Below are 25,854 nucleotides of genomic sequence, written 5' to 3'. Positions count from 1 at the left end.
CTCCACAATGGCCAAACCCATGGGCTGCTATTTATAGCAGCCTCACTAATGACCACAGCCCCACCCAACCACAGGTGGCCTCGTTTTCTTTGATAATAATCTCTCAGTTGTTGTTGCCTATGCATCACTCTCTGCATGCGTGGCTGTATCATTAACCCTTGTTCCTAATCCAAGGAGGAGCTAGATAATTGATCTCCTTCTGAGCTGTCTGCCCCACTCTCCTCCTCCCTGTCACTCATGTCTTCTTGGTCAGAGGAGCCTTCAGCATCAGATTCCACCGGGGGCAAAACAGGCCTGCAGCATGTGGATGTCTCCTCCACATCCACAGTCCTTGGGGCAGGAGCTGGGCCAGAGCTAACCACAACAAACTGGTGGCTCCTGAAGAGCAATGAAAGGCTATTACCACTGAAGAGCATCGTTCTTGAAGATCCTACCAGATTGCCTTCAGAGGTGACAATGTGCTCGTCAAATGTACCTGGCTATACAGCTGAAACCCCACCCCCAAAACCCTTCACTTGCTCTGTGCTGGCAGCCGGGAGGTTTATAACATGGTTTAAATCCCAAAGGTGCTCCCCACCCCACCCCAAAAAAGGCAATTGGTCTTTCTTTCTTTTATTCAGAATTTTTTTTTAAAGAATTCTCCACTACATCACATACAAATTAATGTGTATATACCTTAAAAATACAGTACACTCCTCAAAAAAAAATAAAGGGAACACTCAAATAACACACCCTAGATCTGAATGAATGAAATATTTCTCATTGAACTATTCCATTTGCACAACAGCATGTGAAATTGATTGTCAATCAGTGTTGCTTCCTAGGTGGACAGTTTGATTTCACAGAAGTTTGATTTACTTGGAGTTATATTCTGTTGTTTAAGTGTTCCCTTTACGTTTTTGAGCAGTGTATTAAAAATAACATTCATAATTTCACATTCTTATCAATCGTTCAAAAATCCACATCTTATTCTGCCCTTACGTCAATCAACATCAGTCCGACCCTCTTACTTTTCTTTTCTTGTATACAGTGGTCCCTCGATTTTCGCGGGTTCGAACTTCGCGAAACGGCTATACCACGGTTTTTCAAAAATATTAATTAAAAAAATACTTTGCTGTTTTTCCCCCTATACCACGGTTTTTCCCGCTCGATGACGTCATACGTCATCACCAAACTTTTGTCCACCTTTAATAAATATTTTTTTAAATAAACTTTAATAAATAAACATAGTGAGTAATAATCTAAATGGTTGCTAAGGGAATGAGAAATTGCAGTTTAGGGGTTTAAAGTGTAAAGGGAAGGCTTGTGATACTGTTCATAGCCAAAAATAGTGTATTTACTTCTGCATCTCTACTTCGCGGAAATTCGACTTTCGCGGGCGGTCTCGGAACGCATCCCCCGCGAAAATCGAGGGAACACTGTATCCCCTCCCTTTCTCAAGAAAGCAACTGGGTTTTCTTGTTTTACTTTGAAGACGTTTCACTTCCTCTCTGAGAAGCTTCTTTCAGCTCTGATGGAATGAAAGGATTGATCCTCTTTGATCCTCACTATCCCCGTCAGAGTCGAAGAAGCTTCTGGGGAGGGGGAAGCGAAACGTCTTCAGAGAAAACCAAGAAAGATTTAGTTTAGAGAAAGAGAAAATGGAAAACAGACTGATGATTTATTAACAGCACGGGGGTGTCATTAAAGATAAAGATAAAAGATTACGCAAGAAATAGAAACATAGAAACATAGAAGTCTGACGGCAGAAAAAGACCTCCTGGTCCATCTAGTCTGCCCTTATACTATTTCCTGTGTTTTATCTTAGGGTGCATATATGTTTATCCCAGGCATGTTTAAATTCAGTGACTGTGGATTTACCAACCACGTCTGCTGGAAGTTTGTTCCAAGGATCTACAGTGGTACCTCGAGATACGAGTTTAATTCGTTCCGGACCTGGGCTCTTAAGTCGAGCAGCTCTTATCTCGAACGACTTTTCCCCATAGGAATTAATGTAAATAATTTTAATTGGTTCCAGCCCTCAAAAAACTCACAAAGTTAGTCTAAATTATGCAGAAAGACATGTTTTTAATGAAGAAATGTACATGTACATATAAATGAATAATGAAGTTTCTTTCACTTAACTTGTAAACTTTCTTAAACTTTTAAATTTACATATGTTCAACTTCTCTGCCACCCAATCCTGTAGCACAGAGGTCCCCAACCCTTTTTGCACCAGGGACCGGCTTTAAGCGATCAAGAGAGGAATGGGTGAATGAATGGACGGAGGGTGGGAAGGAAGGAAAGAAAGAGGGAAGGGACAGGAACAGAGGAAGGAAGCGAGGAAACTTATGAAAGGGGAGAGTAAGAGAGGAATGAGTGAAGGGAGGGAGGGAGGGAAGAAGGTGGGAAGGAGAAAGAAAAGAAGAAATAGAGGAAGGGAAGGTAAAAGAGAGAAAGAAAAAGAGCAAGAAAGAAAGCTGCAAGCACCCCCCCGAGCCCCCCAGGCCGGCTGCAACCTTTTAAAACACGCGCGCCGCTTCGCAGCTGTCTCCTGAAGCCGAACGCGGAAGTTAGCATTTGGCTTCAGGAGACAGCTCCTTGGCGCTTGTATCTCGAATTTGGGCTTGTAAGTAGAACAAAAATATCTCTCCCCTCCCAGCTCTTATCTCGAGTTGCTCTTAAGTAGAGCAGCTCTTATGTCGGGGTTCCACTGTACTACTCTTTCAGTAAATATGTAATGATTTATTAATTTAATTTATTTATTTGTCAATCAAGTATAGGATAGTAGTTTATATAGACATAACATAGAAAGTAATGATAAAAGAAGACAATAGGACAGTAGGCACAATGGTGCACGCCCCTTACAGACCTCTTAGAAAAGGAGAGAGGTCAACTGTAGACAATAGAAGGTTGAAGATTTTGGGGTTGGGGGAAGAAACAATAGAATTAGGTAGTGAATTCCAGGCGTTGGTCACTCTATTGCTGAAGCATTGATATTTGAATAAACATGATGTGGGAAATAAGGTTTTTTTAAAAAAAACTTTTTTAATTTTTTTAAAAAGTTGCCTTCTTTGGGGGCATCTTTGGGACCACCAAGAGGTGGAGGACTGCGCATCTTCATAAGCATAGACTGGTTTATTAAACGCATTATTGGAGCGCACAATCGCGGATCTCCTTTTTTAAAGTTTCCAACCCGTTCTTAGGTTGGCGCGTTTCTAGATCTCTTTCGCAGCCAGATCTGGATCCCGGGAGGGAAAGGAGGGTGGGGGAGAGAGATGGGGAGGGGGAAGTTGATTCTCTCCCCCCCAACTTTGTCCCCAGCCACACACACACACACCTTCCTGCCCCTATAAAGGCCAAGAAGTCTCCAGACGCGCCGCCAAAACACTCGGCTCCGTCCCCTCTCGCCTTTTCGCCCTTCGGCCGGCCCTCCTTGGGCAGCCCCCGCCCCGGCCCGCTCGCCCCGCCCGCTGACGAAGTGCCCCAGCCCGAAGCACCAGCCAGTTCCTCCGGCGCTCTGCGGGACTGGTTGGGCGAGCGGTTGGGTCGGGGACTCCCGGGAGCGCTTCGGAGTCCGCACTTGCTCGGGACGCGTCTCCACTTTGGTCTGGTCCCGTTGCATTCCACTTTTCTTTCTTATCACTTTCCTTTCTTTCTTTCCTTCCTTTCCGATCTTTCCTTTTCTTTCTTTCTTTCTTTTTTCCTTCCTTCTTTCTCTCTCTTTTTTCTCTCTTTCTTTTTCTTTCTTTCTTTCCTTTCTCCCTCCCTTTCTCCCTTTCCTTTCTCCCTCCTTCCCCCCACCCTCGTCCTGGCTGCCTGCTGGTTGCTCAAGAGGCAGGGATGGGGGGCGGCCCGAGGGGTCTTCAGCCCCTGCCTCCCAGGCCAGGACACCAAGCGCTCTCCTGCCCCCGGCCACGCCCAAGAGATGCAGATCAAACAGGACTCGTCCGAAACCCGGGCCCTCCACATCCCCACCGAGCCCGGCGAGAACTTGCGTCGCCTCCGGGGGCGGAAACTCTTGCTGGGGGAAGAGAAGAATCTGGCGGGGTGGTCGCTGCTGACGGCCCTTGTGGGCATCTTCCTGATGGTGCTGCACACAGAGCTGGTCTGGTTCGGCCACTGCAAGGTAAGTCACTGGCCACCGGCTCTTGGCTGCTCACCTGTGGACGTGTCTTCCTTCTTCAGGCTCCCTTCAGCCTGGAAACCAGGTTTGTCTATTCTTGGCTCCTGCGTTCATCCCAAATCCCCTTGTGCAGAGTATGTTTTGTTTTTTAAGTTTGGCTTTCTGGAAAGTTGGTGGTGCCAGATTTGGGCAAATTAGCAAGGAACCTTCTCTAATAAGGAGATTCCGTTTCTTCTTTCTTTCTTTCTTTCTTTCTTTCTTTCTTTATTTATTTATTTATTTCTCCTTTCTTTCCTTCTTTCCTTCTTTCCTTCCTTCCTTCCTTCCTTGGATTTATATGCCACCCCTCTCTGAGGACCTGGGGCAGCTTACCACACATAAAAAAGAAAAACAATACAATATAATAATCTATATCCAATTAATTTAAAAAAAAACTAAATGTACTAATCTATGAAACTTAGTATTATTATTTTTTTTTTTAAAAAAACAATCATACTCACTCAAACAACAGCCATATGTAACAATCATCGACCAGGGGGCTAGAGTCTAATTGCCCCAAGACTCTTGCAGAAGGTGAGGAGGATGGGGGCAGTATGGGGGCAGTATGAATCGTGGTGGTGGGGAGCTCATTCCAGAGGGCCGGAGCCCCCACAAAGAAGGCTCTTCCCCTAGGCTCCGCTAAGTGACATTGTCTAGTTGACAGGACCTGGAGAAGGCCGACTCTGTGGGACCTCACCAGTTGCTGGGATTAATGAGGTTTATTTCATTTCTTTATTTTATTTATTTATTTATTTTGTCACGTACGTATTGGTGGTATACAAAGATACAATAATGTTTACATACACGATACTAGTAAGAGAGAAACATTAGGAGAGAGGACGGAAGGCACACTTTCATGCAGTTGCTGACTGCATGAAAGAAACAGATGTTGAACGAGGAATGCTTTTTCTATAGACTTCTCCAAACACTGGGATCATCCCATGTGGGGAAATGGGGTAAGGGGTTGGGTTAGGAACTGGGAATCCCCCGACATTAGTCCTTGCTCTGGTTTGGAAGCTTCCTTGAGCCCTGTTAAACTTTCAGTCCAAAATCCCTCGCAAGGTTGTTGCGGGGATAAAATAGCAGAAGAGGGCTATTCTCTTTGATCCAGGCGGAAAAAAAGCAGGATGGAAGGCTAATTTCAGTGTTTCACAATGTCTATGGAGATTCTCAGTTGTCTAGGTCAGTGTTTTTCAACCAGTGTGCCGTGGCACACTAGTGTGCCGTGAGACATGGTCAGGTGTGCCGTGGGGAAATTAAACATGGGTCCCCCAATCTACCATTCCTGCCAGGATATCCCTTTTGTGTTCATTGAAACAGGCCCAGGTTTCACACTAAGTGAGTATAAATACATTTAGAAACTATATTATTAACTATATACTGGAGCGCATAATCGCGGATCTTTTTTAAAGTTTCCAACCCGTTCTTAGGTTGGCGCGTTTCTAGATCTCTTTCGCAGCCAGATCTGGATCCCGGGAGGGAAAGGAGGGTGGGGAAGAGAGATGGGGAGGGGGAAGTATATACTGCATTAGAGTGTCATTTTGTATCATAGGGTGTGCCCCAGGATTTTGTAAAGGTAAAAAATGTGCCGCGGCTCAAAAAAGGTTGAAAATCACTGGTCTAGATCATAGTGGATTTGAAGGTGCTTTCTCAAAAAAGGCAACCGGAGTTCAGTTTTGCCTTGAAGAATCTGTTGGAAGTTTGTTCCAAGCATCTACGACTCTTTCAGTCAAATAATATTTTCTCCCGCTGCTTCTGATCTTTCCCTCAACTAACCTCAGATTGTGTCCCCTTGTTCTTGTGTTCACTTTCCTATTAAAAACACTTCCTTCCTGAACCTTATTTAACCCTTTAATAACATATTTAAATGTTTCAATTATGTCCCCCCTTTCCCTTCTGTCCTCCAGACCAGTGATTTTCAACCTTTTTTGAGCCGCGGCACATTTTTTACATTTATGAAACCCTGGGGCACATTGAGCGGGGGGGGGGGGGGGGGGGCTAAAAAAAAGTTTGGACAAAAAAATTATCTCTCTCTCTCTTCCTCCCCTTCGCTCTATTTCTTTCTCCCTCCCTCTTTCTCTCCCTTCCTCCCTCTATGTCTTTCTCTCTCTCTCCTTCCCTCCCTCTCTTTCTCTATCTCTCTTTCTTTCTCTTGTTCTCTTTCTCTTTCTCTCTCTCTTGTTCTCTCTCTCGATCTTTCTCTTTCTTGCTTTCTTTCTCTCTCTCTCTTGCTTGCTTTCTCTCTTGCTTTCTTTCTCTCTTGCTTTCTCTTTCTTGCTTTCTTTCCCTCTGAGCTTCGCGGCACACCTGACCATGTCTCACGGCACACTAGTGTGCCACGGCACACTGGTTGAAAAACACTGCTCCAGACTATACAGATTGAGTTCATTAAAAAAAAGCAGGATAGAAGGCTAAATTTCAATGTTTCACAATGTCTATGGAGATTCTCAATGGTCTAGGTCAGTGTTTCCCAACCTTGGCAACTTGAAGATATTTGGACTTCTACTCCCAGAATTCCCCAGCCAGCGAATGCTGGCTGGGGAATTCTGGGAGTTGAAGTCCAGATATCTTCAAATTGCCAAGGTTGGGAAACACTGATCTAGGTCATAGCGGTTTTGAAGGTGCTTTCTCAAAAAGTCAACTGGAGTTTGAAGAATCTGAAGAAGCTTCCTGGACGAGAATCAAAACACCTTCAAGTAAAAACGAAGTCCAGCTGCTTTTGGGATTCTCAGACTCAATAACTTTAAGCTGGGTGGACTTCAACTCCCAGATTACATCAGGGACCGCCTTCTGCCACACGAATCCCAGCGGCCAGTTAGGTCCCACAGAGTGGGTCTTCTCCAGGTCCCGTCAACTAAACAATGCCGCTTGGCGGGACCCAGGAGAAGAGCCTTCTCTGTGGCGGCCCCGGCCCTCTGGAACCAACTCCCCCCAGAGATTGGAATTGCCCCCACCCTCCTTGCCTTTCGTAAGCTACTTAAAACCCACCTCTGCCGCCAGGCATGGGGGAATTAAGACTTTTTTCTCCCACTAGGCTGTTACAACTGTATACATGGTATGTTTGTATGTATGTTTGGTTTTTTATATATTAAGGGGTTTTAATTTGCTTTTAGTATTGGATTTTATTGTATATTTTCATGATTGTTGTTAGCCGCCCCGGGTTTTCGGAGAGGGGCGGCATATAAATCCAATAAAACTAAACTAAACATTTTGGAGAGATTTCTGAGAGTGGAAGTCCACCCAGCTTAAAGTTGTTGAGGTTGAGAAAATACGAGCCGGATTACTCAATAATTCTAAAGATCTTCTGCCCACAAGTTCCGTGGAGTCCCAAAACTGTCCTCCGGCATTTTTATTAGCCAGCGTGCCATCTGTCTACCCAATATAGCTCCTTATTTTAAGCAGGATCCGTGGCGATCTGGCAGAAGGTCCCTGTAATAATGTTGCGGTTATAGCACCGGAATTGGGCACGGTGCGCGGTAGATTTTTTAGTCGCCTTTACAACAAAGTTTGTGCAGCGAGCTTAACAGGGTTCACCTCACAGGAGGGGTGAGAAAGGAGAATTAAGTTAGGCAGAAAGAAAGAGAGGAAGTGATGCGGGCTCCACGAAAAAAGGCTGGGACAGAATAAAAATAAAACACCACATTTCTCTCGCACGCGTCGTCTTTCTATTTGCACCCAGCCCTGAGAAACACATTTTTATACGCTCCAAAGTGGAAGGAAACATGAAACCATTTAGGGTTTCCTTAAATCAAGTTGATGGCAGCACATGGCGAGAAGGGAAAAGTTGCTTTGGGTATTTTCTTTTTGTAACGCGATAAAAAAGGACGGCTTTCGAACAATAAACCAATCTCCTCCACAATCTGTGTGCTCAAAATAAATATTTTTGATGAACGTCCTATGTAGCAAGCCCAGCCCTGTAAAACCTGTCACCAAATTTGACAGCCAGAAGCTTTCACATGGCTTAAAAAAAATAGAGCGGGCGTTCTCCACTTATAACCATTCGTTTAGTGACCGTTTAAAGTTACAATAGTCCTGAAAAGTGGGATTTGTAACCAATCCTAGAAATACAGAAACATAGAAGATTGACGGCGGAAAAAGACCTCATGGTCCATCTAGTCTGCCCTTATACTATTTCCTGTATTTTATTTTAGGATGAATCTAATCCCAGGCATGCTTAAATTCAGTTACTATGGATTTACCAACCACGTCTGCTGGAAGTTTGTTCCAAGCATCTGCTACTCTTTCAGTCAAATAATATTTTCTCATGTTGCTTTTGATCTTTCCCCCAACTAACCTCAGATTGTGCCTTCTTGTTCTTGTGTTCACTTTCCTATTAAAACACTTCTCTCCTGAACCTTATTTAACCCTTTAACGTATTTAAAAGTTTCGATCATGTCCCCCCTTTTCCTTCTGTCCTCCAGACTCTACAGATTGAGTTCATAAAGTATTTCCTGATAGGTTTTTTTATATTATTATTATTATTATTATTATTATTATTATTATTATTATTATTTATTAGATTTGTATGCCGCCCCTCTCCGTTTGCTTAAGACCTTCCCCCATTTTTGTAGCCCATCTTTGGACCCGTTCAACTTTATCCATGATCAATTCCCCCATGCCTGACGACAGAGGTGGGTTTTAAGGAGCTTGCGAAAGGCAAGGAGGGTGGGGGCAACTCTGATATCTGGGGGGAGCTGGTTCCAGAGGGTCGGGGCTGCCACAGAGAAGGCTCTTCTCCTGGGTCCCACCAAACGACATTGTTTAGTTGACGGGACCCGGGGAAAGCCAACTCTATGGGACCTAACCGGTCGCTGGGATTTGTGCGGCAGAAGGCGGTCCCAAAGATATTCTGGTCCGATGCCATGAAGGGCTTTATAGGTCATAACCAACACTTTGAATTGTGACCGGAAATTGATCGGCAACCAATGCAGACTGCGGAGTGTTGGTGTAACATGGGCATATTTAGGGAAGCCCATGATTGCTATCGCAGCCTCATTCTGCACGATCTGAAGTTTCCGAACACTTTTCAAAGGTAGCCCCTATGTAGAGAGCATTACAGTAGTCGAACCTTGAGGTGACGAGGGCATGAGTGACTGTGAGCAGTGACTCCCGGTCGAGGTAGGGCTGCAACTGGTGCACCAGGCGAACCTGGACAAACACCCCCCTTGCCACAGCTGAAAGATATTTCTCTAATGTGAGCTGTGGATCGAGGAGGACGCCAAAGTTGCGGACCCTCTCTGAGGGGGTCAATAATTCCCCCCCCCCAGGGTTATGGACGGACAGATGGAATTGTCCTTGGGAGGCAGAACCCACAGCCACTCCGTCTTATCAGGGTTGAGTTTGAGTCTGTTGACACCCATCCAGACCCCAACAGCCTCCAGGCACCGGCACATCACTTCCACTGCTTCGTTGACTGGACATGGGGTGGAGATGTACAACTGGGTATCATCCACATACTGATGATACCTCACCCCATGCCCTTGGATGATCTCACCCAGCGGTTTCATGTAGATATTGAATAGTAGGGGGGAGAGGACCGACCCCTGAGGCCCTCTTCTTAATGAAGCACCTACAACTTCTGAAGGCCATTGTAACTCTGAATGGGCACTAAATGAATTGTTGAAGTTGAGGACTACCTGTCTACGAAGGGGCAATTAGAACAGGTAGGGCACACCTGTGCTGCAAAACTTTATAAAGGCTTTGCCCTCAAAACCGAAGAGAGGCCAGAAATGGATTTGCTGATCTGGGCCAGTAGAGTTTTTTCTGAAATGGCTTTGTGGACAGCTGCTCCAAGCCAAGTTTTTTAATCTGGTGCAAGACCAGATGAGAGTAACTTGCGGGGCTCCCCAGAAATGTGTACAAAAATTAACGTTCTGATGTAGCCTGGTTATGGTTGTTGAAGCAAACGTGCAAAGCACACATTTACACCTTTGATGTTAGGAAAGAGCCTTTCAGTTTTCTGCATCCGACTCGGAAATAATGAGATAGCTATTTGCACATTCAGCACATTATACATTCGTTAATAGTATTGCCCGTCTTAAAAACAAGTTCGCACTGCACATCAGAACAACAGAGCACTGCACACCAAAACAACTAGGCACAAGAACAGTTTTTCCCCGAATGATATCACTCTGCTAAACAGATAATTCCCTCAACACTGTCAAACTATTTCCTAAAGCTGCCCTACTATTAATCTTCTCATCATTCCCATCACCCATGTCCTCTCACGAATGACTGTATGACTGTAACTTTATGGCTTGTATCCTTACAATTTATATTGACTGGTTCCTAATATAATTTGATAGCTTATATGTACCCATCCTGGACTATTATTAAGCATTGTACCTTAAGATTCTTGAACTTTTCTTTTCTTTTATATACACTGAGAACATATGCAGCTAAGACAAATTCCTTGTGTGTCCAATCACAGTGGGCTAATAAAGAATTCTACTCTACTCTACTCTACATTCTATTCCATTCCATTCCACTCCACTCTACATCCTATCCTATCCTATCCTATCCTACCCTACCCTACCCAACCCTACCCAACCCAACTCTACTCTACTCTACTCTGCTCTACATTCTATTCCATTCCATTCCACTCCACTCTACATCCTATCCTACCCTACCCTACCCTACCCAACCCTACCCAACCCAACCCAACCCAACCCTACTCTTCTCTTCTCTACTCTACTCTATTCTATTCCATTCCATTCCATTCCATTCAGATTTCCACACTTCCACTGACTGAGTGTGCGGTTAATTTACTCTCCAATATTTCTGCCTTGTTGAAATAAGTCATTCTTCTACCGATATTTCCTGATTTATTGCTTAGTTTCGCTTCCCAAAATTGTCCTTGCTGGTGGTGTTATTTTGAATTTTTTTTTCTGTACCTGAGTGGATTCAGTTTGCATTGAGGGAATTAGTTTGGGTCGCTTTGATATGAAACGTATGCGCATTTTCCTCCATGTGCATCATGCACATGTCCCTGTGCTCAACCCCAAGAAACAAACTTCTTTTCCAGTAAAAGATGAACCCAGATTGGTGTTTCACCTGATAAAAAGTGGACAACTTTTTTGAGCCAAGAATGACAGCAGGTGCTTGGAGTGGTGTGTCAGGGAGGAAACCAAAATAGTGGATGAGTTTAGGACAAAGATGAAAGCCCATTTCATTTGTCTATGGGTAGTCCTCAACTTGTAACCACGACGGAGCCCCAAATTTCTTCGCTAAGCAAGGCCTTCACTGAGTTTGCCCCATTTTGCAATGTTTCTTGCCACAGCGGTTAAAGAATCACTGCACTTGTTAAGTTATTAATATGGTTGTTAAGTGAATCTGGCTTTTCCATCGACTTTGCATGTCAAAGGGTTGCAAAAAAGGGATCAGGTGACTCTACGATTCTGCAAGAGTCATAAGTACATGTCAGTTGCCGAGCGCCTGAATTTTGATCATGTGATCACAGGGATGCTGCGAGAGTGAAAATCAGTCATAAATCAATTTTTTTCAAGGCTATTGTAAATTCCAACAGTCACTCAACTGATTATGGTAAATCAAGGACTACCTGTGTGAACTCCATGAATAAGATCGGGGTCCCCAAACTTGGCAGCTTTAAGACTTGTGAAATTCAACTCTCAGAATTCTCCAGCAGCATAGCTGGGAGTTGAGGTCCAAAAGTCTTAAAGTTGCCAAGTTTGAAGACCTGAAATTCTCCAGCCAGCTGTGCTGGGTAGAGAATTCTGGGAGTTGATGTCCACAAGTCTTAAAGTTGCCAAGTTTGAAGACCTGAAATTTTCCAGCCAACTATGCTGGGTAGAGAATTCTGGGAGTTGATGTCCACAAGTCTTAAAGTTGCCAAGTTTGAAGACCTGAAATTCTCCAGTCAGCTATGCTGGGTAGAGAATTCTGGGAGTTGATGTCCACAAGTCTTAAAGTTGCCAAGTTTGAAGACCTGAAATTCTCCAGCCAACTATACTGGGTAGAGAATTCTGAGAGTTGATGTCCATAAGTCTTAAAGTTGCCAAGTTTGAAGACCTGAAATTCTCCAGCCAACTATGCTGGGTAGAGAATTCTGGGAGTTGATGTCCATAAGTCTTAAAGTTGCCAAGTTTGAAGACCTGAAATTCTCCAGCCAGCTATGCTGGGTAGAGAATTCTGAGAGTTGATGTCCACAAGTCTTAAAGTTGCCAAGTTTGAAGACCTGAAATTCTCCAGCCAGCTGTGCTGGGTAGAGAACTCTGGGAGTTGATGTCCACAAGTCTTAAAGTTGCCAAGTTTGAAGACCTGAAATTCTCCAGCCAGCTATGCTGGGTAGAGAATTCTGAGAGTTGATGTCCACAAGTCTTAAAGTTGCCAAGTTCGAAGACCTGAAATTCTCCAGTCAGCTATTCTGGGTAGGGAATTCTGAGCGTTGATGTCCACAAGTCTTAAAGTTGCCAAGTTTGAAGACCTGAAATTCTCCAGCCAGCTATGCTGGGTAGAGAATTCTGGGAGTTGATGTCCATAAGTCTTAAAGTTGCCAAGTTTGAAGACCTGAAATTCTCCAGCCAGCTGTGCTGGGTAGAGAATTCTGAGAGTTGATGTCCACAAGTCTTAAAGTTGCCAAGTTTGAAGACCTGAAATTTTCCATCCAACTATGCTGGGTAGAGAATTCTGGGAGTTGATGTCCATAAGTCTTAAAGTTGCCAAGTTTGAAGACCTGAAATTCTCCAGCCAGCTGTGCTGGGTAGAGAATTCTGAGAGTTGATGTCCATAAGTCTTAAAGTTGCCAAGTTTGAAGACCTGAAATTCTCCAGCCAGCTGTGCTGGGTAGAGAATTCTGAGAGTTGATGTCCACAAGTCTTAAAGTTGCCAAGTTTGAAGACCTGAAATTTTCCATCCAACTATGCTGGGTAGAGAATTCTGGGAGTTGATGTCCATAAGTCTTAAAGTTGCCAAGTTTGAAGACCTGAAATTCTCCAGCCAGCTGTGCTGGGTAGAGAATTCTGAGAGTTGATGTCCATAAGTCTTAAAGTTGCCAAGTTTGAAGACCTGAAATTCTCCAGCCAGCTGTGCTGGGTAGAGAATTCTGAGAGTTGATGTCCATAAGTCTTAAAGTTGCCAAGTTTGAAGACCTGAAATTCTCCAGCCAGCTGTGCTGGGTAGAGAATTCTGAGAGTTGATGTCCACAAGTCTTAAAGTTGCCAAGTTTGAAGACCTGAAATTCTCCAGCCAGCTGTGCTGGGTAGAGAACTCTGGGAGTTGATGTCCACAAGTCTTAAAGTTGCCAAGTTTGAAGACCTGAAATTCTCCAGCCAGCTATGCTGGGTAGAGAATTCTGAGAGTTGATGTCCACAAGTCTTAAAGTTGCCAAGTTTGAAGACCTGAAATTCTCCAGCCAGCTATGCTGGGTAGAGAATTCTGGGAGTTGATGTCCACAAGTCTTAAAGTTGCCAAGTTTGAAGACCTGAAATTCTCCAGCCAGCTATGCTGGGTAGAGAATTCTGAGAGTTGATGTCCACAAGTCTTAAAGTTGCCAAGTTTGAAGACCTGAAATTCTCCAGCCAGCTATGCTGGGTAGAGAATTCTGGGAGTTGATGTCCATAAGTCTTAAAGTTGCCAAGTTTGAAGACCTGAAATTCTCCAGCCAGCTATGCTGGGTAGAGAATTCTGAGAGTTGATGTCCACAAGTCTTAAAGTTGCCAAGTTTGAAGACCTGAAATTCTCCAGCCAGCTGTGCTGGGTAGAGAACTCTGGGAGTTGATGTCCACAAGTCTTAAAGTTGCCAAGTTTGAAGACCTGAAATTCTCCAGCCAGCTATGCTGGGTAGAGAATTCTGAGAGTTGATGTCCACAAGTCTTAAAGTTGCCAAGTTTGAAGACCTGAAATTCTCCAGTCAGCTATTCTGGGTAGGGAATTCTGAGCGTTGATGTCCACAAGTCTTAAAGTTGCCAAGTTTGAAGACCTGAAATTCTCCAGCCAGCTATGCTGGGTAGGGAATTCTGAGCGTTGATGTCCACAACTCTTAAATTTGCCAAGTTTGAAGACCTTTAAATGAGACAGAGTTGGTCTGTTTCTTCTCCAGATGCTTATTTCATCATCTTCCCCCTTCGATCACATTAAAAATACAGTGATACCTTGTCTTACAAACTTAATTGGTTCCGGGACGAGGTTCTTAAGGTGAAAAGTTTGTAAGACGAAACAATGTTTCCCATAGGAATCAATGGAAAAGTGATTAATGCGTGCGAGCCCCAAATTCACCCCTTTTGCCTCGAAACCCCACCTCTGGACCTCTGTGTTTTTGCGATGCTGCGATTTCACTGAGGTTCCCCTCGCTGGGAAACCCCACCTCCGGACTTCTGTTGCTAGCGAAGCATCCGTTTTTGCACTGCTGGGATTTCCTTGCTGGGATTCCCCTGCAGCATCACAAAAATACGGAAGTCCGGAGGTGGGGTTTCCCATGGAGGGGAGCCTCATGGAATCCCAGCAGCGCAAAAACGGGTGCTTCACTGGCAATGGAAGTCTGGAGGCGGGGCATCCCAGCGGCCGCAGTGGGTTTGTAAAGTGAAAATAGTTTGTAAGAAGAGGCAAAAAAATCTTAAACCCTGGGCTTGTATCTCGAAAAGTTTGTATGACGAGGTGTTTGTAAGATGAGGTATCACTGTATCAGGTTGGGGATGAGGTGGAGGTGTGAATATCAGGGTGGGGGTTCTTTTGCATCTCAGAAAAAAAATAGAAGCAGGAAAAAAGAAAGTGGAATTAGCTAGGGTAAATTACCTGTGATTGTCTGTCTGGTTTATCTCATCTCATGAAAGAAGCATTATCTTTCTTCAGCCACAGTTGTGAATTCGCCATAGAAGTGTGGCATTCCTAAATTGCCCAACACCACCCATATGAGTCACCTATTTGTCTTTTCCGTCCACATCCACATTTTGAATTCTCGTATTGTTGTGTTTTTTTTTTCCATCTTGTGAGTAAAGAGTTTTGGTGGTTTCTCTTTTGCTTGGTATTCGCAACCGATCAGAAGACCTTCTCAAACCCGGTGAAGGAACTTGGCTTAGCCTAATTCAATTCAATTCAATTTATTAGATTTGTATGCCGCCCCTCTCCGAAGACTCAGGGCGGCTCACAACAATAATAAAAGCAATATTCCAGCGAAAACAAATCTAATATTAAAAAGCACATAAAACCCTATCATATTTTAAAAAGCAAACAACATATACACACCCAAACATAAATATAAAAAAGTCTGGGGGAAAGGTGTCTCAACTCCCCCATGCCTGGCGGTATAGATGGGTCTTGAGTAATTTACGAAAGACAAGGAGTGTGGGGGCAGTTCTAATCTCGGGGGGGAGTTGATTCCAGAGGGCCGGGGCTGCCACAGAGAAGGCTCTTCCCCTGGGGCCCGCCAAACGACATTGGTCGACGGGACCCAGAGAAGGCCAACTCTGTGGGACCTTATCGGCCGCTGGGATTTGTGCAGTAGCAGGCGGTTCCGAAGGTACTCTGGTCCAATGCTATGCAGGGCTTTAAAGGTCACAAACAACACTTTGAATTGTGACCAGAAACTGATTGGCAGACAATGCAGGCTACGGAGTGTTGCAGAAACGTGGGCGAATCTAGGAAGCCCCACGATGGCTCTCGCGGCCGCGTTCTGCACGATCTGAAGTTTCCGAACACTTTTCAGAGGTATGAACCCAGCTTAACCACCCTGCCAGTTGGAGGTTATGCCCAGGATCATATAGGTAGTCTTACCATAATAGGTGTATCTACTAAGCCCGTGGCTTGAAGCAAAGGTCTCCAACTTTGGCATCTGTAAGACTTGTGGACTTCAACTCCCAGAGGTCCTCAGCCAGTGAAGTGAAGCTGGCCAAGGAATTCTGAGAGTTGAAGTCCACAAGTCTTAAAGTTTCCAAGGTTGGAGACTCCTGATATGTAGGGTGGGGTGCAGGCAGTGATGGACTCCTACGCGAACGGTCAGGAACGCAGTTCCGGTAGCGAAATTTGGAGCTCCATCCCAGAGCACCCAATTTTTTTAAAATTATTATTATTATTATTATTATTATTATTATTATTATTATTATTATTATTATTTGATTTGTATGCCGCCCCTCTCCGTAGACTTGGGGCGGCTTACAGCAATGATAAAAACAATATATAATGACAAATCTAATAGTTAGAATCTAAAATAACAATTATACATTTAAAAAATCTAAAAAACAAGAAACCCCAATATATAAAAACATACATACAGTCATATCATACACAAAAAGCTACAAAGACAGGGGGAGATGTTTCAATTCCCCCACGCTTGACAGCAGAGGTGGGTTTTAAGGAGTTTACGAAAGGCAAGGAGGGTGGGGGCAGTTCTAATCTCTGGAGGGAGCTGATTCCAGAGGGTTGGAGCTTCCCCAGAGAAGGCTCTTCTCCTGGGTCCAACCAAACGACATTGTTTAGTTGACGGGACCCGGAGGAGACCAACTCTGTGGAACCTAACCGGTCGCTGGGATTCGGGCGGCAGAAGGCGGTCTCGTAGGTACCCTGGTCTTGTGCCATGAAGGGCTTTATAGGTGATGACCAACACTTTGAATTGTGACCGGAAACTGATCGGCAACCAATGCAGACTGCGGAGTGTTGGTGTGACATGGGCCTATTTAGGAAAGCCCATGATAGCTCTTGCAGCTGCATTCTGCACGATCTGAAGTTTCCGAATACTTTTCAAAGGTAGCCCCATGTAGAGAGCATTACAGTAGTCGAGCCTCGAGGTGATGAGGGCATGGGTGACTGTGAGCAGTGACTCCCGGTCCAAATAGGGCCGCAACTGGTACACCAGGCGAACCTGAGCAAGCACTCCCCTCGCCACAGCTGAAAGATGTTTCTCTAATGTGAGCTGTGGATCGAGGAGGACCCTCTCCGATTTGCACTGAAAGATGTTGAAACAACATGCATAAGCCATGCCCACAGTGTGGTAGTAAAAATTTTGGTGGCCCATCATTGGGTGCAGGGCTCAGTGGATGAAAAGTGCTTTTTCATCAAGGCTTCTAGATTTTGTTTCTTTTTGAAGACGTTTCGTGTCTCATCCCGGAAGCTTCTTCAGTTCTTCACAGGTTGACCTGTGTAAATGAGATGTGTTTGCTTAAAAGGTGATTTTTTGCCTTGCAAGACAAGAAAAGGTGCCGTGACATTTGCTGCTTTGCCGTTGCCTGTGGGAAGTGTAGAGCTTAAAGATTCTGTTAACGTGGGGGAGAAAAGTTGCAGTTGGCTTCTTAAACACCCCATAAATGACCTTCCTTCCCTCTGAAGTTGGAATGTTAATGAACATTCCATAACGCCACCCTGCTCAACCAAGAGAAATATCCTGGTTGATGGACTTACTAAAAAGTATTCCGAAAACAGCGCTGGTCAAGAAATCCTTCTCAGTTGCTCCACTCGCACGATGCGCCAAGAGGGATTAGTTTTGAAACTTCCTTAACATGCTTTTTTAACCTAGGATTTTAGATCAGCTATCTAGTTTAATTAATTGGATTTGCCATTGTATTTTATTGCTTTTTTATTATATGTTGTAAGTCGCCCTGATTCATTGGAGACGGGTGGCATAGAAATCCATAGAAACATAGAAGACTGACGGCAGAAAAAGACCTCCTGGTCCATCTAGTCTGCCCTTATACTATTTTCTGTATTTTATCTTAGGATGGATATATGTTTATCCCAGGCATGTTTAAATTCAGTTACTGTGGATTTATCAACCACGTCTGCTGGAAGTTTGTTCCAAGGATCTACTACTCTTTCAGTCAAATAATATTTTCTCATGTTGCTTTTGATCTTTCTCCCAACTAACTTCAGATTGTGTCCCCTTGTTCTTCTTCTTATTATTTTATTATTATTTATTGGATTTGTATGCTGCCCCTCTCTGTAGACTCGGGGCGGCTAACAACAATGATAAAAACAGCACGTAACGTTGTGTTCACTTTCCTATTAAAAACACTTGCCTCCTGGACCTTATTTAACCCTTTAACATATTTAAATGTTTCGATCATGTCCCCCCTTTTCCTTCTGTCCTCCAGACTATACAGATTGAGTTCATGAAGTCTTTCCTGATACATTTTATGCTTAAGACCTTCCACCATTCTTGTAGCCCGTCTTTGGACCTGTTCAATTTTATCAATCTTTTTGTAGGTGAGGTCTCCAGAACTGAATACAGTATTCAAAATGTGGTCTCACCAGCACTCTATATAGCGGGATCATAATCTCCCTCTTCCTGCTTGTTATACCTCTAGCTATGCAGCCAAGCATCCAATAAATAAATTAAATAAATAAATAAACAAACTACTGTATGCTTTCATTCTTTAGAGGTCACATGATTCATGCAACATACAGGCTGCCTTTGAACCCCTTCAATCTGAACTAGGACCAACTCCAGCTGGTTTTTCACCTGGATTTTGCATAAATCTTTCCCCATTCTCTTCTGCCTGGGATGGGAGATTGATGGACGTCAGAAGGGATTAGATTAGATTAGATTAGATTAGATTAACAGAGTTGGAAGGGACCTTATAGGTCATCTAGTCCAACCCCCCTGCCCAATTATTTGTAGCACTAATTATAGCAGCCCCACCCAACCACAGGTGGCCTCCCTTATCTCCTGTAATAATCCTTCAGTTGTTCTCTCCTATGCATCACTCTACGCATGCGTGGATCTGTCATAAGTTCTTGTTCAGAATCCAGGGATGATAAGGATGATTGATCTCCTCCTGGGCTGTCTGCCAAACTGCCCCCTTCCCTGCCACTCACGCTTCCTTGGTCAGAGGAGACTTCGTCGGTAGCAAAACAGGCCTGTGGCATGTGGATGTTTCACCCACATCCAGCTGCACATTCCTTGGAGCAGGAGCTGGGCCAGAGCTAACCACAACAGAACAGTAGGACAGGAACATAGGCACAATGGTGCACTTATGCACACCCTTTACAGACCTCTTAGAAAAGGGGAGAGGTCAACTGTAGATAATCTAAGGTTAAAGGTTTTGGGGGGTTAGGAGTAGAAACCACAGAGTCAGGTAGGGCATCCCAGGCATTGATCACTCTACTCCTGAAGTTGTATTTTTTGCAGTCTAGTTTAGAGCGGTTGACATTTAGTTTGAATCTATTACGTGCTCCTGTGTTGTTGCGGTTGAAGGTGAAGTAGTCACCAATAGGAAGGACATTTTGGTATATGGTTTTATGAGCTATAGTTAAGTAGGAACGGATGTGACAGAGTTGTTTGTTTTTTTGCCATTGCTTCCTTCCTAGGGGGAAGGAAACCCAAGCTTACCTAGTTGATTTCTTGTCAAAGGCGGGATTAGAACTAAGGGTGTCCTGGTCTTTAGTGCAAGATCTTAACCACTACCCCAACTGGACTCTCTGGAATGATCCCTAATTCTTCATGAGTCAAGATCTACTTGCAGAACTTGAAAACAAGGTGGGATTTAGGTATCTGTGCAGCATGGGGCCGAGAGTCCTTCTGCAATTCAAGTTTGCAAATTACTCAAGACCCACCTTTATCGCCAAGCATGGGGGAGTTAAGATATTCTTTCCCCCTAGGCCATTACAAGTTATGCATGGTATGTTTGTGTGTATGTTTGGTTTTACTATAAGGGTTTTTAGTTGTTTTATTAATGCTGGTTTTTTATCATTGTTGTTAGCCGCCCCGAGTCTGCGGAGAGAGGCGGCATACAAATCCAATAAATAATAATAATAAATAATAATAAAGTTCACTACTGGGTTAAAACTCTTATTTGTCTCTCCAATCTAGAAATCTGTTGCAATCTACATTTTGTCTTTGCAATGAGGGTCCAAAAGAGGAAGTGGAGAACACTCCATCCCATTGGGTAATTCCCAGCCAAACCCGGCTGATAAGGGTGGTTTTAAGTAGTACAGTTATCGCAAGTGGTTGCAAGCACTCGAAATGTAAGAACTGGCAACAGCAGGGTAAATACGAGATAAAACTAACATGGGATTGGTTTATTTATTTATTAGTTAATTCCCGTCCTTCAGGGATCTGACCGGGCGCCCTTATCCAAGGGCCTATTTTGGCTTTGATTAGGAAGCAAAAAGAGAACAAGTTTTTTTTTCCGCCTTGCAATGCTGATCTGTCCTTGCAAACTGCACCTTAATAGTAACAACCGTAGTCATAGTAATTGGGGTGGGAAGAGCCTTCTCTGTGGCGGCCCCGGCCCTCTGGAACCAACTCCCCCCGGAGATTAGAACTGCCCCCACCCTCCCTGTCTTTTGTAAACTACTCAAGACTCATTTATACCGCCAGGCATGGGAGAGTTGAGATAGCTCTTCCCCCTAGGCCACTAGAAGTTATGCATGGTATGTTTGTGTGTATGCTTGGTTTTATAATAGGGGTTTTTAGTTGTTTTTATTATTGGATTGTACATATTGTGTTTATTATTGTTGTTAGCTGCCCCAAGTCTGCGGAGAGGGGCGGCATACAAATCCAATAAATTATTATTTATTATTATTATTATTGTCGCTATTGGTGCACTATGCAAACAGCTTCGGTTCTCTTGAATATGCGCATGTGCTATGCCAGCATGGTTTTGCTTCGGCGCATGCACGGGAAACAAAAATGCACTGAAATCTCGCATGCAGATTTCTGCATGCGCAGAAGCAAAAAAATCATCAAAATCTCATGCGTGTGTGTCCCTTTGTGAGATTTTGCCCCTGCGCATATGCGCGAAACAAAAATATCAAAAAATGAAGAAAGAAGATGGCGGCATTGTAGGACTGGCATTGGTAGCGGTTGTGCACAAATAGTGCGATCTGGTGCGCCGTTTCCTACCGCACCTGTGGCAACCCATTACTGATAATAATGCAACATTACCGCTGCTGCTGTCTGAAATGGTGTAGGGCAGTGGTCCCAATTTTTTTCTTCACCACACACCACTTTTAAATAACTTCTGTTGGCCATGGACTGTCAAGACTTAACTCAAGATTTAAATTGTAACAATAATAACAACAGAGTTGGAAGGGACCTTGAGGTCTTCTAGTCCAACTCCCTGCTTATGCAGGAAACTCTACACTACTTCAGACAGATGGTTATCCAACATCTGCTTAAAAACTTCCAGTGTTGGGGCATTCACAACTTCTGGAGGCAAGCGGTTCCACTGACTAATTGTTCTGACTGTCGTGACACTTCGTGTGATCTTGATTCTAACCCTCTGTTAATGCAGCCTAGAACTGTGTCGGCTTTTCTGGCAGCTGCTGCACACGGCTGGCTCACATTTAAGTGGTTGTCCACTAGGTCTCCAAGATCCCTCTCACAGATACATTAACATTTCTTCGAGCCTTTGCGGAGCTCCAGTGATGACATCACAACCCTCCGGGATCTGCAAACCAGATATTATTCTGTCCTTCTGAGTGGTCGTACGTTGCTTTTTTCGCTATTGTTGTAACTTCGAACATTCCCTTAACAAACTGAGGACTGTCTGTCCTGTTGTTATATCCGTAGGATAGACAAGATTTAAATTTAAAATATTTTGGCCCTGGAGTTGCAGCCTGCAGGGCTTACAGCAAAAGAAGAACCGATATTAAAACTTTTCAGGTTGTTCTCTGGCCGACAAAAACACCCTGGAGCAAGTTGGCTTGAAGTGAAAACATTGTGCTAGGTAGCTCGTGTACCTGCGTTTTGATCCTCCTCAATCCCTATATCCTGCTTGTTTTGGCAGCGCGTGCTTATTATGGGATGCGAGTTCACCGGCAGCCGCTTCATCCACACCGGTGCAACGGGGGGTGAAGTGCAGCGCGAGAGAGAACGGAGCGTGCAAACCTGGTTCCTTCGCTATCCAACTTCGTGGAGACGGTGAAGCAGCTGCGCCGTAACTTTCCATTCCGGAGTGTGCCAGCTTCAAAACAACAGATCGTGGAAAGGGTGCGCGAGGGGAGGCAGCTCGGGATTTTTAATTCCCACAAAATCTTTGGCCGCCGGCCCAGAGATCAAGGAAGCAACAACAACCAGAACCAGGATATATGTGCGTTTAGGCCTGTGTGTGCGTTTGTACGTGTGTTTCCTCCTGGTCAGTTCGCAAAACTCACAGCTGTATCTTGCAGGAGCTGCAATAAGAGTGAAATACTTGGAATGCTCATATCAAATGACCTAAGGGCCAAAGCCCACTGCAACAACATCGCCAAAAGGGCTTCAAGGGTTGTTAACCTGATCCTACCTAGTTTCTGCTCTGGTAATCTCACACTACTAACCAGAGCAGACAAAACTTTCGCCGGACCAATCCTTGGATACAGCTCATCTGTCTGGAACCCACACTGAATTTCGGACATAAACACTCTAGAAAACGTCCAGAGATACTTTACTAGAAGAGCCCTCCACTCCTCCACTCGCAACAGAATAGCCTACGCAACTAAATTTACAATCCTAAATTTAGAAAGCTTAGAACTACGTTGCCTTAAACACGACCTAAGCATAGCCCATAAAATCATCTGCTACAACGTCCTTCCTGTCAACGACTACTTCAGCTTCAACCACAACAACACACGGGCACGCAACGGATACAAACTTAAAGTAAACCGCTCTAAACTGGACTGCAGGAAATATGACTTTAGTAACCTAGTAGTTGATGCATGGAACTCACTACCAGACTTTGTAGTATCATCCCCTAACTCTCAAAACTTTTCCCTTAGACTGTCCACTGTTGACCTCTCCCGATTCCTAAGAAGTCAGTAAGGGGCGTGCATGAGTGCACCAGTGTGCCTTCCGTTCCCTGTCCTAAAGTTTCTTTCCTACTAGTAACATGTATATAAATATTATTATATCTTTATATATCAACAATACGTACTTGACAAAACAAACAAACAAACAAGTAAATGAATAACGAGTCTTCGGAGAGGGGCGGCATACATAGAAACATAGAAGACTGATGGCAGAAAAAGACCTCATGATCCATCTAGTTTGCCCTTATACTATTTTCTGTATTTTATCTTACAATGAATATATGTTTATCCCAGTGTTGTTTAAGTTCAGTTACTGTGGATTTACCAACCACGTCTGCTGGAAGTTTGTTCCAAGGATCTACTACTCTTTCAGTAAAATCATATTTTCTCATGTTGCTTTTGATCTTTCCCCCAACTAACTTCAGATTGTGTCCTCTTGTTCTTGTGTTCACTTTCCTATTAAAAACACATCCCTCATGGACCTTATTTAACCCTTCAACATATCTAAATGTTTCGATCATGTCCCCCTTTTCCTTCTGTCCTCCAGATTATACAGATTGAGTTCATTAAGTCTTTCCTGATACGTTTTATGCTTAAGACCTTCCACCAGTCTTGTAGCCCATCTTTGGACCCGTTCAATTTTGTCAATATCTTTTTGTAGGCGAGGTCTCCAGAACTGAACACAGTATTCCAAATGGGGTCTCACCAGCGCTCTATACAGCGGGATCATAATCTCCCTCTTCTTCTTCTTCTTCTTATTAAATATGAGCGACCCCAGGCAATGTTCCTGTAATGAATCCTGCGTTCATCTTAGCCTTAAATCCCCTTCAATCTCTGTGTGTCAAAAATGGCCATTTGGGTTTCTTAATGCTGCGTGCCAGAGAGAGGAAGAATATGATTTCCTGCTGGGCCAATGCAATCACTGAATGCTTTTTTTTTTTTTTGCCTTTGGATTGACAGCTCCGAAAGCTTTGAGGAAGCATCTTGAAGGAACTTCCTTGTTTTGGGCTACCGACGGGATAAGAAAGCAGCCTTTTGTTTGGGAGCTGGTGGATTGCACAATTCTTCAACATGATTTTGGCGCAGAACCAAGGGCCCTGGGCAAACACGTGTGCCCTATATCAGCTCAGAGGCCCCCTTTCACCACCGACTCTTCCAATATTCCAGATTGCCAGCTCCTTGCCTCTGCCTGACCACCACCAGTTTCCCTTGATTTCCCCCCACACCCCTGTTCTGTCGAGCTCTCTGGTAGAATCTTCCCGAAAATGCACAGATACAATTTCAGACACACACAAGTTTGAAAATTCAAAACAATGTTCTTTATAATGAAAATTCACTTAAACCAAGCCCTCTTTTGGTATAGCAAAGAGCACTCGTCTCCAAACAAACTGGTAATTGGTACAAGTCCCTTATCAGTTCTGAGATACTTAGCTTGCAGCTGTGAGGCAATTCACAGTCCTTCTTCTTTCACAAAGTGAAACACCCTTTGCTCTGCTTTAGTTTCAAAGCGGGGAAAAAGCAACACACCAAGGTCAAAGTCAGCAAGGCAGGCACGAAACACAACGATCAGATAATCCTCCACAATGGCCAAACCCACAGGCTGCTCTTTATAGCAGCCTCACTAATGACCACAGCCCCACCCAACCACAGGCGGCCTCATTTTCTTTTATAATAATCTCTCAGTTGTTGCTGCCTATGCATCGCTCTCCGCATGCGTGGCTGTATCATTAACTCTTGTTCCGAATCCAAGCAGGAGCTAGATAATTGATCTCCTTCTGAGCTGTCTGCCACACTCTCCTCCTCCCTGTCACTCATGTCTTCTTGGTCAGAGGAGCCTTCATCAGCAGATTCCACCGAGGGCAAAACAGGCCTGCAGCATGTGGATGTCTCCCCCACATCCACAGTCCTTGGGGCAGGAGCTGGGCCAGAGCTAACCACAACACATCCCGATCTTGAGTCTGCAAGTGGATCTTGGCTACTTTATTTATTTTATTTACTTATTTGTCAAACAAGTATAGTATTATAGTACATATTAACATAACATAACATAAGTAGAACGTAGTAATAGAAAGGATAATAAGACAGTAGGACAGGAACATTAGGCACAAAAGTGCACTTATGCACGCTCCTTACAGACCTCTTAGAAAAGGGGAGAGGCCAATTGTAGATAATGTAAGGTTGAAGATTTTGGGGTTGGGGGAAGCAACAATGGAGTCAGGTAATGAGTTCCAGGCGGTGACCACTCTATTGCTGAAATCATATTTTCTGCAGTCAAGTTTGGAACGATTTACATTCAGTTTATATCAATTACGTGCTCTTGTATTGTTGTTGTTAAAGGTGAAATAGTCACTGACCACTTCACTACATCCTGGATTTTCTTTGATCTTTTCTCCTCCCCATTTCAAGACTTTCCTGCGGTTTAAAAAAATGTTTTATAACCATTTATCTTGCAACCGCTTGCCCTGCTCTTATTTCTGACAAAGGGCCTGTTAGTCAGCTGTAAGGAGCGGTTTCCGAGGAAGTTGAGTGTGTCTTGGGCAGCTCTCATTACGATAAGGTGACCAATTTTTATATTTACAATGAAAAAAAAATTAAGAAGAAAGTACAACGTAAATAAATGAAACATTTATGTCCTTATGAATAGACAAAATTAACAATTAAAACTAAAACTTTAATAGCAGAAGCGATTAAACTTTACTAAATCTATATTTGAATTATTATACACTTGTGTTGAAAACAGGATTGCATAAAATGGAATTCGTGAATTAATAAAGCGTGAATTGTACATACCTGAATATAATATTCACTGAGAAAGAAATAATTTCGTATTTCCGTTAGAAGTAAACACGAAGTATAATATAGACACGGTGGTGGGAGGTACGTGCGAGACACATGAAGTTCTCATGCCCCCTGCACAGGCGTTTCATAATCGCGTCTGTCCGAACTGTACCATCACTTGATGCATAACAGTTCGGCGCGGCATCTCTGAATACAGAGATTAACAGATTAGTTTTAAAATATCAAAAAGGAGGACAGGA

At 43.9% G+C, this 25,854-nt stretch overlaps 1 protein-coding gene across 1 annotated transcript in view; it reads left to right on the top strand.

Annotated features, from left to right (window-relative positions):
- Positions 1-3,448: 3,448 nt before the first annotated feature.
- The window catches only part of KCNN4 (potassium calcium-activated channel subfamily N member 4), a 66,042-nt gene continuing 43,636 nt past the window's right edge, over positions 3,449-25,854 (top strand). Inside the window, exon 1 of the mRNA XM_070765006.1 lies at positions 3,449-4,108. Within this exon, the coding sequence (XP_070621107.1) occupies positions 3,908-4,108 (201 nt within the window). The 5' untranslated portion in view covers positions 3,449-3,907. The remainder of the gene's footprint in view (positions 4,109-25,854) is intronic.

Source organism: Erythrolamprus reginae, chromosome 11 (assembly GCF_031021105.1).
Source record: "Erythrolamprus reginae isolate rEryReg1 chromosome 11, rEryReg1.hap1, whole genome shotgun sequence".
In the NCBI taxonomy this organism is placed as follows: domain Eukaryota; kingdom Metazoa; phylum Chordata; class Lepidosauria; order Squamata; family Dipsadidae; genus Erythrolamprus; species Erythrolamprus reginae.
Note: the sequence above shows the minus strand (reverse complement) of the source record. Positions and strands in the feature narration are given on the sequence as shown.